The sequence below is a fragment of the Coturnix japonica genome, chromosome 1 (genome assembly GCF_054131305.1).
Source record: "Coturnix japonica strain WE chromosome 1, WE-NBRP24, whole genome shotgun sequence".
NCBI classification, from domain to species: domain Eukaryota; kingdom Metazoa; phylum Chordata; class Aves; order Galliformes; family Phasianidae; genus Coturnix; species Coturnix japonica.
Window position 1 is genome coordinate 68,826,784 of NC_140663.1, and position 20,837 is coordinate 68,847,620.

Sequence of the window (20,837 nt, forward strand, 5' to 3'; positions counted from 1 at the left end):
CATCTCTGGAGACATCAAGGCCAGGGCAACCTGGTGATTTTAATTGTTCAGGTCCTTTTTTCTTTTCTTTTTTTTTTTTTTCCTCACTGTATCTTTTTGAAGGAAAAATTATTGTAATGAATCTTTGACACGGATATAATGTGAATTCTTGTCCAGTAGGAAGGCGGCTCCTTTAGTGCATATGCAGAATCCATTCACATGGTGTTGGCTAAGGTAACACATCTGGAAAGAAGTAGGTACTTACTTGACCAACACCATCCAAATGCCCATGTCTCACAAATTCTGACCCTTTAGCTGCTTGGGAAAGATGAAACTAGTCTAGAATAGCTCTAGTTTGATGGAGCCGTGAGGAGCATCCCTGGGCCATTGCATCAATTTTGTGTGCTTCATGTGGGTCCTTTTAAAAAGTCCAGAGAGCTTTCAGTATTTCTCTACATTCAACATCCAGTGCTGGTGCAGCTGGGCCTGATGGTGTTCCTGGTGCCCATGGACCCAGGAGCAGGACCTGAAGGCTAAACAAAAGACAAATGATTTTTATTTTTTTATATTAATCATTTGTATTAGTCTGATTCTACTCTTTCTGTCTCTTTCCCATTCTAGTTTATTCAATAATTTGGTATCAAACCACAGACTTGGTTAATGGACACTGGAGCTGTGGGCTGGCTTTGTGAATTTGTAGTAACACAGATCTATAGCATGGAGTCTAGACAGGGATTTCCTTGAAATTAGTACTTGTTTGGCTGCAGACAGATTGCATTCCCTTTTGGATTTCTTATCTCCATCTGTTTTCTGGATGAGCATTAAGGTATTTATCTCAGGCTTGCCTGGTGGGTTAATGTTGAGTCAGACTTAACTAATTTAGTGCTTTTAATTTGCTATTAACTCTGGAATAAAGCTTCATTCTGTGTGTACTCCTTAGCTAAGTTGGTACTGGTTTGGGCTTTTGGGGAACTAAGAACTAATGTGGAAAAGACATCTTATAATCAGCAGGCTCATGCTGAGAAGATTTGAGAGGTTGCCATCCCCAGCTGTGTCCACCTTGCTGCTTGCTGAGGGTGACTGCTTATATAGCACAGATGAAGACATGGTCTCTTGGTCTGTTCATAAGGTGCTTGTAGCCTGGCAGATAATGAAATGAATTCAGTGACACAGTAATACTCTGAACCTACAACAGTTAATGTGCAAGTTCCACATCTGTTTTGCTGTCCCTGCTGCAAAGGTTGTGCTTTATGGTGGAAGAATGAGCTATCAGCTACAGACAACAGCTTTTGAATTTTTTCCAACAGCAGTTGTCTATATTTGGAGACACGCTTGTGTACATCTATGGTGAGAAGAGCTTCTTCCATATGTTCCTTCCTGTCTTCAGTTTACCTGTTCAAATCCTAAGTACTAGCACCATCTAGGAAGAAAATCTGTGATCCAAATACTTCCTTGGCTATTTTAAGTAGGTGCTGTGTTAAAGAAAGCCTGTAGTATTTTTTAATTTTTTTTCTAAGTTTTCTTTTTTACATGGTTTCAGTCAACTGATCTAGCTGTGCTATTGCCTCATGCATGGAAGTATCTTCTACTTTGCAATTTATCATTCTGACACATCAAGTATACAGATAATTTGTCTTTATTCCAGGTATTACAGTTGTCCATGCTGGTACTTGGAGAGATAATTTTATGTTTTGCTCTTGACTAACTTTTTCATTCTCCAGCTGGGAATCCTCTTTCATAATCATTTCTGCTATTTTCCATATTTTAATTTGACAGAAAATTTCTGACAAATGCTTTTAGACCTTAAAAAGGGCAACAGTAGTGATGCAGTAGTGATGTGAATGTTAGGCATCTTGACAGCTTGACAACTGATACACTGTGAAGAAAGCTCAGTTGTGGTTGTTGTATTGTGGTTTTTCTTTCCTGCAGGAAAGAGGCATATGTCAAAGGTATCAAGATGTCACATTTCCCACATAAAAGAACTGGGTTGGAAGGCAGTTATGAATTGAGATGTATTATCTGTGAAGCACAAGTTTTGTGTCTTAAGTGTGTTGTAGGCGTTATGCTTTCCACTTCCCATTTTAGCAAATGGAGAGCTGGTTATATCCCTATTCTGACCTAATCGCTGTCTTTCTTCCAGTAGCCCTGTGTACCCAAAGCACCAGCCACTCATTTTGTTTCATCTCCTTGTTTGTATTGTGATGTACTGAAGTTCTTCTTTCACTAGAAGCTGGAAAGGTTAGGTTCCTTGTTACTAAAAAGAGAAGTACTTTTCTCTTTTTTTTTCTTTCTTTTTTATTTTTTTTGCCTGCTTAGTATACTTACTTATGTCAGAAGACTATAAAGTAATAGCTATGTGTTTATGGCTTTTAACACTGATATTCCCCCTCCTTAAATTATGTTTCATGTTATGAAACGTGTTTTGAATTTTGGCTGAAAATAATTGACTCAAGGAATGCATTTGTTCCGCATAGCCAGGAGTCACTGTATCAAAATAGAGTTAAAAGCCTCATGGTAGAATCCATATTCTTCTGAAATACAAAATCATGGGTGTTCCCATGTATCTGGTGAGGAAACTGGATGTTAAAATGCATGGAATATAAATGGATTTAGTTTTCACTTTGCAGTGATATCATAAATCCGGGCTTTATGCCGACAAACCCAACAAAATGAAGTTAGGAAATGTAAAATGAGTCATATTGCCCATCTTATTGTTTTTGTTGTGCTCCGTCCTACTTTTCCCCCTGAGCTTATGTTACACTTTCTGTAGTACAGCTTACCTCAGATGTTGCTGTGCACTCTTTAATCTGCTTTTATAACTACCTGGAAAACAAACTTGTGTTCAGGACTCTTCTGTGTCATTCCCCTCATTGCTGACAACATTTGTTTTCTTCATGCTCTGCTTTGTCTTTTCAGAGTTTGTGTTCCTGGTTAAAATTCAAGCAGTGTTCACACTAATCTCAGTAGGGTTTAGATGTTGAGACACTTACACGGATTAAACCTGTAAAGAAAGCTTGTTTCTGGCCCAGTCTCATAGGCATAAAGCTGAAAAGAGAGGAGGGAAGAAGAAAATCCAGGAAGATTATATTTTGATTTCTTTTGCAGCCTGAGTGGAAGGAATTTTACACAGACTGGAGACCTGGCATGTCCTTCTGGTATCAGTGTTGTGCTGTGAATGGGAAACCGTAATTAGTATGCCTCAGCAACTAGGGACAGAGCATGCAGTCATCCCCTTGTTACATAAGCCTTAACCTGACATGGTTACTGATGTCTAGGTAAGTGACAAAAGGCTGAGTAAGGCCTTGAAATGATATCTTCTCGTTTGCATAATAGGACTGAAGTAAGGATGGCATGCATCTCAGTTTTGTCTTAGTTTTGCAGTCATAATGGCTTTTGCTGCATGTATTATATAGAGTTTAGGAACCATTAGGGAATTTCAGAGCCTTGAAAAGGGAAAAACAATAAATGAACAAAGAAATCCTACCTGTATCTTTGTAACTTTCATAAGCAACGAAGACCACAAGAGAAAAGTACCACTTATGCTCTTTTCCTGAGATAACCAGAGTTGCATGTGACCAAAAACAAAGCATTGGTGAGCAATGCTGTCCTTGCTGTGATGTTAGCCTTGCTGTCTGTCATGCATTGTTTTGAGGTGCTTCTGCTTCTTTCTTTCTACATTGCTGGTATTAATGGAAAGTAAGATTTGAATGTTAACATCTGAAACTGGATCGGCATGGGCTTTTATTAGCATTGGAGAGCGAAGGTATAATTGCTACCTTCAGCTAGCTGTTTGCTTTAAATCTAACCTTATTTTTCCATCTTGAAGTATATGAATATTAAGGATTCATAGACACCATGGCAGGAGATAGCTGTTCTACATCTTTGTTTTCATTGCTGCTGAATCGGAGTGTTTCCTAAAGAACTGCACGTTTGCTGAAAGTTTTTATAGATTTGTTTTGCAGTACGTTTTATCAAATAGTCAAGACTTCCTAACACTTAGTTTAACCTTGTGATATAGGTATGTACTGCTCAATTACCACTCCTGATTTTAATGTGTAGTTATACAGACTGCAGTCAATTTGCAGTTCCTGTTTTGTAGCCAGCAGGAATATATTAAATGTAATACATTGAAAAGGGTTTATTTTGGCACCTGCTACTATCTCATGTTCTTATGTGTCAGGTATTATAAATACATAGCTACTAGAATGGGAGTTTATTCTAAACTAGAGTTTAGACCAGTTCAGGTGATAGTGGCAGCTTACAACATCTGATATCATTTGTGATAAGCTTTGTCTCAACACAGTAGATCTTTCACATTTCCAATAGCCTTACCCCTAATCATGGTCTATTACTTTTTATCCAAGCTACTTTTCTTTGCATTTAAAAAAAAACAAAACACACAAAGCAAACAATCACTCATTTAATTTATGGAAAAAAGTCTCTCAAATCATTTTTAATGGAGAAACTCAAGCCTTTTTGTGGGGGGAGAGGAAGTACTAGCTTCCATGGATGAATGTATTCAGGTATTAAAAGATGCTTTCCATTTAGCTACTATCTCTTAGCTGTTTTGATACCCTGATTTTGTTTTCTTTGTTGTTTCTTCCTCAGGGAAATGAAGAATGGGAATTAGTTGTTAGCCAATTAGAAGAGTAGAGGAAAAAAAGATGCTATTAATGTTATACACGTTTATTATACCATATAACAATGTGGCATTAAGAAAGCCAAGTTCTTTGATTTTTCCATGATAATTAAACTGCGTGTGCTTGCATTTGCCTGGAAACTGGAATTGGGTTTCAAAGTTAAATGTATTTTATGCAAAAAAAGTTTTGTCTCCAATTCTTAAGTCGGTTTTGTTGGTTTTGAGTAGCCTAATATTTGCTTGGTTTGTACCTGTTTGTGTCAATATTCAAATAGTTGGCTGTCACAAAACATTCTGAAGAATATTTTGGTGGTACTCTAAAGTAAAATTGTAAATTTTACAGGGGAGGGACATGGTTTAGTGGGAGGTATTAGTAATAGGTGAACGGTTGGACTGGATGATCTTTTAGGTCTTTTCCAACCTTGGTGATTCTGTGATTCTATGATTCTAAATCAGTGAAGAGGGGAAAAGGAACTTAGTAAAAAGTGATAGATGAGAGTCAGAAGTCAGACTACCGCTCTGAATTCTGTTGGCTGTTTTCACAAGGTGCACTTTGTCATGCCAAAGTTATTCATGGATGATTCTGAGCTGGAAAGAATGTGTACTCCTAAAAACACAGGGAGATATTGGGAAAGTTTAATTTGCATGAATTAATTTCTGCACTAGGCAGCAATGAAGATCTTCATTATGATAAAGAAAATGATGCTACAGTAAAGAAAGTCAGCATTTCTTATTTTCTGGGGAAGTAGGTGGCCAGTCGTAGTTGACATGTGTGCTGTGCTGAAGAAAGTACTGAATCATGATTATGAAGATGAGCTATCTGAAGTTTCTGTCAGTTCAGGTGTTTGGAAACTGTGTTGTGTTGTAACCAAAGCCTTTTGTTTTAACATTTATGGCACAAATCTATTTTACCCAATGAAAGTATCAGTGGTTAGGTAACTGTCTGGTTATGGGACAGGGAATCTATAACTCCTAAAAACCATGTGCAGCAAATGTTTCTAGATTGCTTTGATTATATGGACACTTTGGTTGAACTCTGTGTTTAATTATATGAATAGAAGTATGAAGACCATCAAAACAGGCATGGGAGCAGTGGAGGGTTGTTGCTATGGCATGCCAAATATGCTTGAAGGTTGTATTTTCATACTGGGAATGAAAAGGTTCTGTATTTTGGCACTTAATTCTCTCTATTTTTGACCGGGGTGATAATTCCATTGCTTTGCAGGTGGAGGATAAGATAGGCATGTGATTCAGTTCTCGGTTATTTTATGGTTATGGACCATGAATTGCTACAGTCATGGTTTGAGGTCACAGAATGTTTCAAAGTTAAATCTCTGGTGTGGGAAGGAATCTTTCACTGAGAGGGGTAAACCAACTGTGTTTGGTTTTTAGAATATAATTGTGTTGTATTTGTTCGGTGTAATTTGTCTAGTCAGCTCTGAGTCACTTCTTTGCTTCGGGGAATTGAAGTTATCAATTGAAAATAAGCTCAGTTTCTCCCAGTCATAAGCATTTTGGACCTGCTATTTCATGGAATTGTTCACATGCCTTCATGGAAGATTTTACAGTGTTCAACAGTAAAATGTGATGTGTTTTTCTCCCTCTTCACACAAAGGACCACATTTGTATTACATCCAAGTGGCTTCTTGTCTACATGACTTTCAGCCTTTCAGTCAATTACCTGTGGCAACAGGCTTTGAATTTAAGGTGTGCACTGAAACTATGTATTGATCCTGAAGCTCATAGTGGGTGTCTGCAGTTTATTTGTGCTTTGTGAAGGTGAGAAATGAGAGATGTAGTATAATCTCTTGGCAAAGAGGGTACAGCAGCTGCAAAATCAATTGGTCTGATTTTCTTTCTTGGCTTTCTAATACTGATGACCCAATGCTCAAAGCTTAAGTTTTGTCAACTCCCTTATAGATATACTGTGAAACCAAGTCTAAAATAAGTTTTGCTGTAAGAGGTCTTAAATAGGTATATATTTGGAACTGTATGTCCTTTAATGTGCTTGAAAAGAAAGGAAAAAGTGGTGATGTTTCTATCTGATCTAGACCGTTTTCGTTCAGCTTCAGATTAGGCTTGATCTTTTCTCCTCTTTAATTGTTCTATTTTAGTAGAGGAGCATGTGGTGTAACTGTTAATTAGGGATGAAAGAAAAAAAAAGTATTCTGCTTATTTTCTTCATATTACCATAATGGATGTTTTTGTGCAATGTGTGGTAGGGCAGTGGAACGGTTATCTCTCTTTTGAGGTAAGAAAAGAAGCATGCTGCCCATGGCAGAGAAGGAAGGATAAGCTATGGTGTCTATCTTGTCACTGTCTCTGCTGTTACTATGCTGCCTTCCTTTTTTTATCTGGAATTCTGCCAGAGAAACTTAACACTGAAAGTATGTTGTCTTTTCTGACAGATTTAGGACTTCTGTGCTTGCAGAAACATGCTTCTTGCAGTGCTCTGTCATTACAGCTGGCGTTTGTGGAAGTGCTCATTTCATGGCACAACTATTTCTGAGAGGAATATGCTGCAAGGGTTTGCTCTGGGGACCTCAGTTGGTAGTGTGTTGCCTGATTGGGAACAGTTGGTTACTAGCAAGCTTTCGAATGCTTGCTGAAGTCTGTTTGTATAAGGTCAAACTCAAGGGTTTAGATATTGGCATTTCTTGTCTGCATGAGTAGAAGACTGAACTTCTGATTTTGTGGGGGCCCTGGCAATTACCACGAGACAGGAGGCATCTGTTCTGATATTATGTGGTTGTAGTTTAAACTATTTCAGTATCCAAAAGTAGTTTTAATCTACGTGAAGCACTTTTCATATTGTCCTTGCAGAACACTTGAAACAAAATTAGCATGTATTGCTCAGAACTCATCCTGGGGCTGCAATGATGGCATTGCGACAAAATTAGGTGAAATGAGTTTTATGATGTTTCACAGTTGATAGTAGCTCATGGCAGTCTGGAGGAGTAAAGTACAGTAAACCCTGTCTGCCTTGAAATTATTGCATCTCTAAAATTCATAGTGGTACATGCTGGGGAAAAAAAAAAAAGGTGATTATTCACCAAATGTGAAACTTTCTTCTATTCCTTTGAAGCGAAATAATACACTGACACATCTCTTTATTTACTGACTTTTTGAAAAGCATTAATTTAAGAAAAAAAATTAAAGTCTCCAGCTTATTATGTCAATCTGGAGTCAGTTCCCTGGAATTAATGCCCGATAGAAAAATCTTAATAGGTAAAAAATGATTTATTTCATAGCAGCTGGCATAAATCTTGTTTCTAGTGAGGATAAAATCCATGTAAATGAATCATTACAGTAAATGGTTGTAATTAGGATTTATTCATTTCAAAGTTCTCTAATTACATAATCAACTTTTAGTGTATTAAGATTTATGCTCTCAACTCTTCCATTTTATTCATTTAGAAACGGAATTCGTTGGGGGAGGAGTGTTTTCAGAAGCTACTTGCTCTCAACTAGAAATGGAAGTTGGTTCCTTTTCAAATACCATCTAATTCTGGTGTTGCAGAAGGCTCAAATTCTCCAGCAAAAATAAACCTTAGCATTTTGAAAGGACTCTACAACTAGCTGGAGTTATAGCTTCCAGGGCTTGTGAGTGTTAGATGTTTCATGTAGTGCCCATCAGCTTGACAGTCCTGTGCATGTGTGTATGTACATCGTCTGAGCAAACCAGTGTCAGACCAATGTCATAGAAAGCTCTTGCCAACTCAGAATTGTCTGGACTATTAAAAAATCTCTCCCCTTTTTATTTCAGTCCTTGCAGAGTAGGTAGAAGTAGTATTGAGTATTGCAGTGGAGGGTTGAGGTCAGCAAACCAACTGAGAGCTGAGTCTGTCTACTTCTTTAGTGGCTGGCACATGATGTGACCAGTATTCCTCTGAGCCCTGACATCTCGAGTGCAGCTGGGGCTCCTTGAATGATAACTGACAGTCAGAAAAATTAAGGCCTCTTCTCTGTTCTCTTTATTGAAAAGAAGAATTTTGTTTGCTTGGCCAACTCAATGATATTACCTAAAAGAATTTAAAAAGAAGTCTAGAAGATTCTCCTTAGCAGAGCTGGAAGGCTTCAAGTGATACACTGAAAATTACCAAAACACTTGTAAGGATGTGACTTGCTTTGGAGATTTAATTGAGAAAGGTAAGACTGAATGAATTTATTTGTCCTGTCAGTTCATGGCTTGAAATTGGAATTGATTTTATTTATTTATTTATTATCCCTTCTGTTGAGCTTTAGGAAGCAATGATTGCAATTACAAGTTTTCTTACTTATTTTCAAAGTTAATGCCAGTTCTTTGTGTGCTACTCCCCATCCTTCCTGCTTCTACTAAAATTAAATAAAGGCAACTTTTCTGCTGTGGTTTGCCTCTTCTTGTATTCAGGAAAAGTCCTCCAACCACTGCTGTCCTATTAGTCAGAACATCTTCAGTCCACTTTTAATGATACAGTAATGTCTGAAAATGTTTCTGAAGTTTGGAGGACAGCTTTCTCCAATCGTTTGGAAGTAGGGTTTTGAACTGATGGCTGTCCAAAATTGCTGTCGGGATTTTCCCCTGCATTATGCTGCAGTGCAGAAATAACTTCACTGCCACAGCACTTCTGTCCCCTTGTTTTCTGTTTAGACTTTGTTCTTGCTATTCTGTTCTTTGTTCTCCAGCAAGGGCAGGAGCACAAGTGAAGTCTTGGTATCTTCCTCTGTTCTGCTGTTCTTCTGCATATATTAAGGTCCTGCTGCTAATGATGCTACCAGCGACGCATACAACCACTCCTCAGAATTGTGCAAGTACTACCAGAATCTAAAAATTATTTAACCCTCATTTATGATATTGAATTTAAATAACTTGATTCTTCTTGACTAAGGGGAAAGTAAAATTTCTCACTGATAGGAAAACTTTTCATTATAAATCTAGCAGCGTCTTATTTAGGTTTATTTTGTTTGCCCACATGTAAACCAAAACTGAAGTACTGTACTTCCAAACACTATGTTGTCTTCAGATGTTTGTTTAAAGTCTGTAGGTTTTTTAGTCTTCATTTTTTTTCTTTTTTTCCTAAGACTCCATATGAATTCAGGGCAAACGCTCTTTCCCCCTTTTCTCTACCCCCTCCTCCTGCCTCACATCCCTCCCCTTTAATTAAGTTCTGAATTTGGGTACTCAAAACCCATGAGATTTAATAAGGTTTTTTTTGAGACCACTAATGAATCATGCCCCGTTTCCTACTCTTCACTAAATATAGAGGCAGGACTGGGTCACATTGTCCCCTGGTGTCACTGGTATCACATCAGTCTTCTTAAATAAGGTTAACTCTGCCTTTACATCTGTAGGGATTTTTGCCTTTCCTATTACTACTCAGGAGGCTGTTCCTGAGGCTCATGACCTGAATGCTTTGGAGTATGCTGAATATTTGGAGTATACTCCTCACTTCCGACCTGTAGTATATGTAGGTATATGGGTATATATATATAGGTATATGGGTGGGTATTTCAGGAGCTGTTTATCCTTGTGTCAGCAGTATATCGTTAAGCCTGAATAGCTCTTCTGTCTTCTGTATGTTATTTAGGAATATACTGAATGATGGTAATTGTCTTTTCTCACCCTAGCTGTGAGAGTCAGAAATACATCTGAAGCTCCTCTGGATTGGTAGGCTCCCAAATGCAGCTGTTTGCAATGCAGTCCTGTTCACTTGCGTCTAGGGGAAGGCAGCACAGCATCCTGGAGTCGAACTTTCCAGTGCGAGATTCACCTTCTCTACTAGAGAAACTGGCATACAGTGCAGATTTTATTTCACAATTGCACATTATGCTCTGTGCTGGCTTAAGTGACCACAATGACTTCAGCACATCTATGCAAATAAAGCAACTGCAGCTTGGCCTGGAAGTAGCCTCTACTGGAAGCTTTCTGTCTTGGCCTTTTGCTGTTCTTTCATGCCTTTCTCATTAATACTTAGAATCAACTATATTCATATTTTTGAATATTGTCTTTCATGATGTTGATTCTTTGAATTCCTTGTATGTTCCATCAGTAAAATTTCACTTTGTTTTCATTATTGCTTTTGGATTTAGTTGGAAAGATATAAAATATATATATATAATTTCAGTCACTCATTTGTCTGCTAAAAAATTTGAAAGTCTAATCTCCTGCCCACCAAGTAATTAAAGATTTGGAGGAAAGATTTGGCTTACAAATACTGCACTCATAATGAAGTAGGAAAATGTGCTGAGTTATACTTGTGGATGAGAAAGTTGATTGATTTGCTTCATAAAGCCCTGAAGTTAGTTAGTTAGCCACCAGTGCCTAAGAAAAATCATGTTCATTGTTGTGGTATGTCAGCTTTCTTTTGCAATTGACTGGAAAATCTTCTAAAGCTTAATTCATGTATCACTCTACATAAATGTCACTTACGCAAGGCTCATCTCTCTGCAGCGGCGTTTAATATGCTCAGTGTACTTCTGGGATTGGAACGATCCAATGGGAATAGTTGCTGGGCTGGGGAGTGACATGTACAAATCTGGCAGCGAGTGCATAGATTTTGGGGAAAGAAGTTGCTGTAAGGGATATTTGTTCTGGAGGCTGTGCTGTCAGCCATATGTGTACATGTGCACCAGTTTCAGGTTTTTCTGTTTTTTGACAGTGTACGGTTTTCAGTGCCATTCGCACAGGTTTCAGAGCAGCCAGTGAATGGCTAAGCCAGCTGCAGTTCCCACTCAGCAAGACTCCTGAGGGAGTCTGATCAGCCTAAGCAGTGCTGGAGAATTTCAGCTACCAGGTGTAGATCTGAGACTTCTCTCTTTGTATGTGTTGGTCTTTAATGTGTAGACATTACAGCATGACAGAGTTGCAACACTTTTGCTGTTTTTATTATAGCCAACTATGTTGAAGAGTTTCACAAAATGTGAGGTCACCTTTGCTATACCTCCTTTTCCTGGGAAGAGACCAACAGCCATGTTCTCGATGCTGTAATTTTTCTCTCTCCTTCAATAAGGCTTAATGTTATCTTCCTCTCTCAATGTTCCCCTTCTCCCTAACTGGGATTAGTAACTTCAAAGCACCTTGTTTTGTTGATGTACAACTGATTTTGTTCCTGGTTAGAGGAGAAGTTACATTAGCTCCTGCATAGGTATGTCCTTGTTGCTGCACATTGATTTAAAGAAAGAAACAGCTGCTAGCTTCTGAGGGATTAGCAGTGCTCCTTGAGAGCATACAATAAATCTGCTGATAGATTCATGTTGTTTTCTTGAGCATATATTGACAGTATTCACATTTGGAACTATTCCTTGAATGCTTCTGAGAAATTCTGGCACTCTTTACTGGTCCTGTACTTCTCAGCGGTACAGGCACAAGGTGAGACGTTCCTGTTGGCCCTGATTTGTGTTTGTCATGTAAGGGAGCAGATAGGTTTGAAGAGGGCAATTTGAGTTGTCCGTGGCCAAAGATGAGCGCTGGGATTGTGCCAAGTAGTAGCTAAGCTGTACAACTGCAAATATACTACTTGGAGCTGTACAAGCTTTTCTGCTGCAGTTGGGCTTGACTGCACCATCCATAGCTGTGTATGTCACATTAGGCTCAATTAAATATGATGTTTAATGACTCTTATTTCCCCTTTAATTTGTGTCTCTCTTAGGGTGTTTCAAAGATGACCGTATCGTATTCTGGACTTGGATGTTTTCAACATATTTTATGGAGAAATGGGCCCCCCGGCAGGATGATATGCTCTTCTATGTCCGTCGAAAACTGTCCTATGTTAGTAGTGATAGTACAGATGGGAAAAAGGTGAGTGAATAATGATATGTACTTTAATATAAATAATAAGCACTGATGAATCACAGATGTATGTGTGTGGCGTATGTGAGTTGTTTATTTATTTTAAACTGGGTGTGTTCTTTGGGTGAAAATATGATCGCGCAGAGTTGTCATCTTCCTTGAAAAAGGGATCCTGAAAGAGACTTTCCAACAGTGTGTTTTCTTGTGGTGTTTTTCTGTTGTTGTTCATGTGGAAAATACAAAGGGTTATCCTCTTTTTCCCTTATGCCTCTGGGCTCTATCATGACAACCACCTAAGGTAGGGATGATAGAATATTGATCTTTTCCTGTCAGATTGGTGGCTCCTTACTCTTCAGCAAATATTTCAGGATAACATATTTGTGTGTTTAAGACTTGAAGGAAATTTTGATCCCAAATTGTTTGAATGACTACAAATGCATTTTCACATCAAACAACATTGTGCCTTTGTTTAGCCTAATAAAAACACGGGTCATTTAACCTCTCGTTCTTTCCCAACACAGAAGGTGAACCTTAGAGGAATTCTGATTGCTTAAAATTCATTAACGGACTCCAATCAATCTCTATTTAACTTATTAATAGAAGTTCAAACTGTTTGACCTCCCCCAGAGAGAGGAAAGTGAAATAACCCTTGCATTTGCTATCAGAGCTTTATTTAAGCCTCATAAAAACCTCACAGATAATTTTGATTTGTGAGCTCTATTGTAAGTGGTAGTTATATCAGAATCGGCATTCATAAATTGCTTTAGTGAACTGCTTGCCCTAACAGCTGACATGGAGAGAACACGTTATATGTAGCTCATAGCGGAGGTTTTAAGACACTGTTTTGCACCTACTCAGTGATACACTGAACTACTTCAGATCTTCGAGATATAAGTAAACAGCTTTTGATTTGACTTCTTAGTTTTGCCTTTTCTTTCTTGAAAGATGGTATCAAAATACCAAAGTAATACCATCAAGAGGGGAAACAGATGGAGACCAGTTGTTTTTTTACATCTCACACTGACTTCAGACATCCTTGTCATCTACCAAGTTGTGTGTTCTCATTTACATCCCCAGAGGTAGACTGAGAAAGTGGGGAATGGGAGAAGTTTGGGCTTGCCTTGGACCTCAGGGGTAGAATCAGACTGCACCACAGGTACATGCCTTGTATAATAGTTAAGCAGTGTCAAACTGTTACTGATGGTCACCGTCTGTGGTAGTGACTGTTCTTCTGGCCGTACAAAAGCCTGAATATTGGGTATTTGTAGAATTGCATCTTTGTAACTTGTGTATATGATAAAGCAAGCTCACTGTAGTTATTCTGTAGACATTTATTTGCTCTGCATTTGTCTGGCAACCATCAGTTTTGACTGAAGAATGCTGGCGGAGAGACACGAGGTGAATTGTTGTCCTGTGATATCTCAGGATATTAGTTATATTCATGAGAATAGTACCTGTGCAGCTTTAAGCCCGGTAGTTTCCTGTAGGACCAATCACAATGATGGAAAAAAGTGGACTGAAGTGGGACTATTTGGATACCAAGAGTAGGGTTGTTTGTTTTCTGACATAATGAGCTCATGCAGCATGCTCATATTGCGTACTATAGTGATGATTCATGTCAGCAGAAGACAAGTGATGACTTAGCACGCACATTCCATGTTTTGATGGTTGTCCTCTGTGTCTTAAGTTATCGCTGCTTTTGCTTTTTTTTTTATGCTTTCTGTAGGTCAAGACAGTCAGCAAAAATATTTGATGTGAAGTTAGTGAAATAAATGAAAAGCAGAGAAAAACTGTTGGGATTGTGATCAGTTGGAGGTTCATTTTTAAGGCTAAATGAGACGGGCTTTGAATTCAGCTTGTGTAGTGACCATAGCTTGAAGTAATAAATCTTGTAATCCTTTATCAGTAGATGCTAGTGGTTAGCTTTGCTGCTATCTGAAATTTCATTTTAAAAGCCTTTTAAGTGATCTGCTTCATAGACCTCATAGTGCAAGAAATTTTCCATTTGCTTCTCCTTTCAGCTTCACCAGTTTCTAAGCTGTGTGTATACAGGTGAAGCAGCAATTAATCTCTTAATATGGTTTCTGCCAGGGCAGAACTGCCGTGTCTAATTCTATACTATATTGGTTAGAGATTCTTGGATCCCAGGTAAGTGCCTTCGAGTGTTTTCTTTTCTTGGCATTTCACAGTAACAGTCGTGCAGTTCTTCTTGCCAAGTTTTGAAGATGCTTTTTCTCTCTATGTCTTTAAGCAAAATTATAGGCTCTCTGTCAGGATCAGTAACAGCAGGGCAAAGTGGAATGCAACTCTTCTCAAAGTTGATTTACTAGGTTTTTAAGGTAAAATCCCTTTAGCCTGTGGCTCTTTATCTGCTATTAAGTCAAGATTAGAAAAATCCCTTCACCACTGCCTTACGCAGTAGCTAATATGACCAGCTTGAAAATACAAGCCCTGATCCTCACTTACAAAGACTCCTTTATGTTGCCAAAACCTTTAAGGTTATAGTGGTTGAACTTAGGATTCTGACCTTAAAATGGCATTAGATCAAAATTTAATATTTGTTAATCTTTCCAACCCAATAGCCATTTATAAAGGATTATGCTATGTTACAATTACAAGCTTCTGATCGTTCTATAGAAAGCAGCTTTGCCTTCTCTTAGGGATAAAGAAAAATACTAGAATGGTGTTAGCAGGATAACTGCATAGTAGGGGGAAACTAAGGTAAAACCTCAAAGATCAGTCTATCAGCAGAGCTAGGTTGTACAAACTCCTTCTGGCATTGTCATCTGGTAAGGGTGTTGTATTTATAAGGCAGAGATATAAATACAAATGAGCTTGCCTGGATTTTGGAGTAGATCCTGTTTTCTACAGCATCCTACAGTTGTGAAGTAGTAGAGTTGATGCCAAATGCATGTGGTAGTCATTCAGGCTTCTAATTCTTCACTAAGCATGAGCTACTGATGTGGCTGTGGTTTCAGAAACAGAACTGAGCAGGAGCAGTGGTTTACATATTTATGTTACGACCTGTGACACTACAAATATTGGCTGGTGTGGGAGACTAGTTAGTTTCTAAATGACTTCAGGCACATGACTCCCACTAAAATTCACAGTATTCTTAGCTGAATATCTATTTCACATTAACCATCTGTCTGGCAGGAAGATTTGACAGCCTGATCTTAGCATCTAGCAGAAATGCAGTGTTATAAAACTGTCCCTCTTAGAAGTCTCAGACCTGTGCTTTTTAAACTCTGTAAATAAATAAAATGTCTTCTGTAGAACTACTTGATACGCTTTCTGACAGGTCCATGTCACCATCTGAATGCAGCAGAGAAACAAATAGCCAAATTCTGAATCTTATTTGCAAGATAAATTGTCGTCTTGTGTGTGAATAGCTATGTGGGAACAAAGGATGATTACAACATAGGCTAGTCTGCAGGAAGACGACTCAACTCTCTTGCTTTGCTAAGCTTTTGGAGGCGTTACAGTGAGTAGGAACAGGGGCTTCTGCAGAAAAGGGGAAGGTAAACCATGACAGGAGTGTTACAATTCCACACAGAACTATCTGTGAACTAGGACATTTCTTGTGGCTTATCTGGCAAGCTAATTAGCATTAGGTTTGGAGATGCTTTTATGTTCTGCCTTTATTCCTGAGTAAGTTTGTGCCTGAGAAAAGCAGGCATGCAGCTGAAATATCTTTTTGGTGCTGCAGTTGGTTAACTCTCCGCTCAAAAAGCAGCTTGTGCCACATGGGTGTTTCTGATAGATTACTGGTTATTGCTTTGTGCATCTGAAGATCTCTTCTTATGAAGTCAGAACAGGTAACAATAAAGCAAGTATCACAGGTTAATTTAACATGAGTTATACTGAAATGTGGCAACACCGAGTCTTGTGGTTGAGGAGGTGCTTGATTCTCTGTGACAGAGAAGCTTCATCTGGAAGAGAAGAAGCCCAAACCCACTTTCCCATATTGATAAAACAGTGATTAATAATTAAGTATCTCAAATGCAGTGTGTCTAAGTCACCAGGGGATTGAGGGACAGCTGAGCACTGCTTCGCTGGGTTGCTCAGCCTGGAAAAGTCGGAATGTCTGCTTGGAGCTCCCTGAAAGCCACATCAGGCTGCTGCTTCAGCCGAGCACGTAGCCTTTGATCTGAGGGTTGTGCAGGCGGTGTCAGCTTGCTCATTGTGGTTATGAAAATGCTTGTGTTCTGTGTTGAAACTTGCACTATTGTGCAATTGAACTGAAGCTCTAGAATATCATAATCCAGTTGCTAATGACAGTAGTAATTAGGACTTACAGGTTTAATTTATCTACTTTTTTTTTTATGTTTTCTGTTCAGTAATTCAGTTTATACATTCCCACATCCAGCAGAAGTGGTTTGAAATGCAGTACTTTATTAACACTCTGTAACCTTATTTTTCCTATGTCTGCCTGCTGCCTGAGTTCATGGTGAGACATACTTTCTCCTTTCTTACTGGATTCTGCAGTCAGCACACTTTCAGGTACTTGTGCTTTTCTGTGGAGGACTTCAAAGAAGCTGTCAAATATGGTGATAAGGTGGTGGTAAGCAGCCTGTTGCATCCTAAAATATTGGTTGCGCTGTAGTCTGGGACCGCATTTGATAGTGTTTAAGTAGTTGCACTTATATCTATCCTTTCAGTACTTGAATGTTGGTTTAGCAATTTTATAGAGCATTTAAATTGGGGAATTAACATAGATGCAATTCACAGAGTACAAGTGTTAGGTAGCAGCTAGAATTACTTAAATAATATTAAATATTACTTAATCACAAGGATCTCCTACCAAATATATTAAGGATTATTTATCACAAGGGCTGTAGTCTGTTTTAAGATGCTCCTTTTCCTACTGGGATATAAATGATCCCAATAATGAAGAGTGAAAATAAGAATCCTTAAAGCATCCTCTGTGCATTCCACTGTTGTCTCATGGGAGGTAAGCGGGGTCTGACTTTAAGTTTACTGTTCGGTTCAGAACCAGTCATAGAATAAATTCAGTTCCTGCCCCAGATGTACCGTTACTTGGAAGATGATGCAAACAGGTTGAAACTGGGCAACGTTTGCAGTGATGCTTTGTCTTTTCTGAATGGGTTTGGAGTAATGAGCAGTGTAATTAACCTTGAGTTTCAGGGGGTCAGACTCCACAAATCAGAGCATTTCTCATTCCAACAGATGCTAAGATGTGCACTCCAATGCAGTCTTGTGCCATTAAGTTGTCATTTGCAACCAGGTTGATATATGACGGGAAGGATTAGGCTTGTAAGGATTTACAGCTGCACTAACACTGATCTGAGTAGTGAGAGTAGCTTTGCAGAACTGAGAGTCATGAAGAAAGGAAGTGGGAGTGAATGAAGTCGTACTTTGTTGTTTTCAAGCTCAGACTGCAACTGAGCTTATTCGGTGAAGGACTGTGATGAATGAATGCATCTGCAGATACAGTTACCTTTTGTTATCCTCTAGTCTCCGCCTTTCTGTATTACTGCTCTCTAATCAGTGGAAAGTACTTGAGGGTTGAATAATAGGATGGTACAAGAATAGGATTTCAGCAAATCTTGCTACTCTTGTTTCAGTTGGGATATAGTTTTGGGTTCTTATTTCTTCATAGTGTCTGGCATGATGCTGTGATGTGGCTTTGGGATAGAAACAGTGTTGCTAACAGAACCGTGTTTTATTTCTGGGCAGTGCTGCACAAATCTGGGGGATGTTTCTGCTTCTTGTGCTGTGCTGCCAAGTGGGAAAGACTGATGGGGCACAAAGACGGCTGACCTGAACTGCCAAAGGGATATTCCACGTGATATGACATCATGCAAGAAAGCTTTTAAAAGCTGAGGCAATTTGGCTGGGGGACAGCTGCTGCTTGGTGGCTAGCTCGGTATTGGTGGGTGGTGAGCAATAGTGTTCTGCATCACTTGTTTTGTAGGTATATACCATATATATTATCATTACTGTTGTTTTCCTTTTCTCCTCCTTTTCTGTCTTGTTAAATTGTTTTTGTTTGTTTTATCTCAGCCCACAAGTTTTTGGTTTTTTTTCCTCATTCCCTCCCCCATCCAGCTGGGAAGAGGGAGTGAGCGAACAGCTGTGTAGTGCTGAGCTGCTGCTGGATTGAACCACAGCACAGAATCACAGAATTGTAGGGGTTGAAAGGGACCTCTAGAGATCAAGTCCAACCCCCCTGCCAAAGCAGGCTCCCTACATCACGTCACACAGGTAGGTGTCCAGGTGGGTCTTGAACATCTCCAGAGAAGGAGACTCCACCACCTCCCTGGGCAGCCTGTTCCAGTGCTAACACTACGTCGGGGCTCGCCTGCTTTATAAACATTTCAATCTAGATTGTTGTGGATACAGCATTGTCAAATATACTTGAAGTAGAAGTTATGAATACTTGGAAGAATAGCTGCTCCCTGCTCACTGCCCCCAGTGTCCCACTGGTGATATCCCATGCCTTTCACTTGTTTCTTTTCTGGTTATTATGGTTGTCACTGAGGTCTTCACCTTGAGTGATTGATGGCAAATGGCTGCTGAAAAGTTGAACGAAGGCTGAACTTCCCTGGTTCATTTTCCCCAGATGGGGATGTCTCATTGCTAACTATTGTGAGTATATACTCTAAGACACCTCTGTCATATTTGTCTGAAGTTGGCTGATGCTTATGAAGGATAGGTGGGAGTACAAAGGAAATCAGTGTGTTCTGCCAGTTCCGTTTCCTTAAAGCGTATGTTGATTCCCTCCTACCCACCACTATATGCACAGTTACATTGGTAAGCCTACATCTTTTTGTGAAGCCTGCTCTAAGATGGAATATGTTTGACAGTCCCATTTTCACAAGCAACTGAACTTGTACAGCATTCTTTCCTCCTGTCCTGTTTTCATGAAGTCCTAGGTATGTGCAAGAGCTGTGAGTGAGGACAGGAGGAAAGAGGATGTTGTATAAGTTCAGCTACTTGTTCTAACCAGCACAGCTTCAGGCTAAAAGATACGGGAGCTATTCTTGTAGTGTAGTTTGAGTGGTTTTGACTTGAGTGGATCTCCCATTTACTGATAAATGCATCAAAATGTTTGTTTACGTTATTATTTTAAAATCATCTGTGCTGGTAGCCTTCTGTGAACTCTATGTTCCTGGTGAGCACAGGCTAGAATAGGAGCAGCATCTATTACATCAATGTCTATTATCAGCCATCCTACATCTTGGGTAATGAAAAGGGTAATCCATTGCCCTTGTCTAAGGCTTTTATTCCATCTGTAAGTACCCTCCCAAATCCTTACCTGTGCATTCATGTAGCACTTGAAGTAAATCAACCAAGTTGATGTTAAAGCTAAATGTCAGCTTGGTCCTGGAAGAGGAAGATTATATGCCTTCACTTTGGGATGGTGATATGGGCTGTTGAGTTTCTCACCTGCAGGTCTTGAATAAATAGCAGAAGTAAAATCAACTTTTTAGATCATTTACTGCTCTTTCGGTAGGTATGACCTTTTGGCTATACTGAAGTGGTTGTGACAAACATAGTATTGAAGCAAGTTAAAAATGAGTTAAAAAGCCTGTAGCTGAACTTTGCATCTTACACAAAGCAGTTCACAATCTCTTTATCACAGTGGGCTTTGTTTCAGCTTTTAGTTTGTTTCAGTTTAGGTGTGTCTGGTTGCCATAACTACTGGGCATTATGCTGCCTTTTATGCGGGCTCTGGAATATGTTCCAAGAGCATCAGGTGCAGATTCTAAAAAATTAATAGTATCTGGGAAAAGGGAATTGGAATCTTGTTTTGGAGGGCTTTCTTCTCATTGCCTCCTGGAGTTACTGCCAATGAATGTTAGGGTAGCTGATAAACCTAAGATGAAAACTCCATGTTACGTTTGAAAGAATCTTTTTCATTTTTGTACGACAGCATGTACTTCACCCCTTTTAAACATTGTCTTGGATGTAAATATTCTAGGCAAGGGATAGAATGTAGTCTGTTGTTAATGTCGCTGTCCCTTCTGTAGCTACTGTATTTGACAGGACCAGGGATGCACCATTCCCACAGGGCTTCTCTGTATGCTCAAGAAAATGCCAGACTGCTTTGATTTTTCTTTCCATTTAATAGAGACAGGTCTGTTGGTGCTGACCGGATGAATGAGCAGATGGATTTTCATGGGTGACTTGGTCAGATCAGCTCATGTTGTCTTATTGGGTATATACTCTACAGTGATGCTTGGCGGCCTGTTAAAAAACATAAATGTTTGTCTTCACATACATGTCTGCAACTTTTGCTTGCCTATTAAATATATGGGAAATAAAAATCTTTGGAAATTGGAGTAGTGACCTCTCTGCCAATCCTGAAGATTTCTTTTTCTACAAAAATCCCATATTTCTGCATCAGAAAGTCTTGACAGCTCCCGGGATGCTATCGTTTCCTTCTGAATTTGTCATGCTATTGATTTATTGTTGCATGCTGGC

The 20,837-nt window shown here is 39.1% G+C and overlaps 1 protein-coding gene across 8 annotated transcripts in view; it reads left to right on the top strand.

The window, feature by feature from the left end:
* Positions 1 to 20,837, top strand: part of KIAA0930 (KIAA0930 ortholog) — a 58,927-nt gene that overhangs the window by 14,830 nt on the left and 23,260 nt on the right. For all 8 annotated transcript variants that reach the window (XM_085543768.1, XM_085543808.1, XM_085543777.1 and 5 more), the window contains one exon: positions 12,247 to 12,395. In XM_085543768.1, the coding sequence (XP_085399894.1) occupies positions 12,247 to 12,395 (149 nt within the window). The remainder of the gene's footprint in view (positions 1 to 12,246; positions 12,396 to 20,837) is intronic.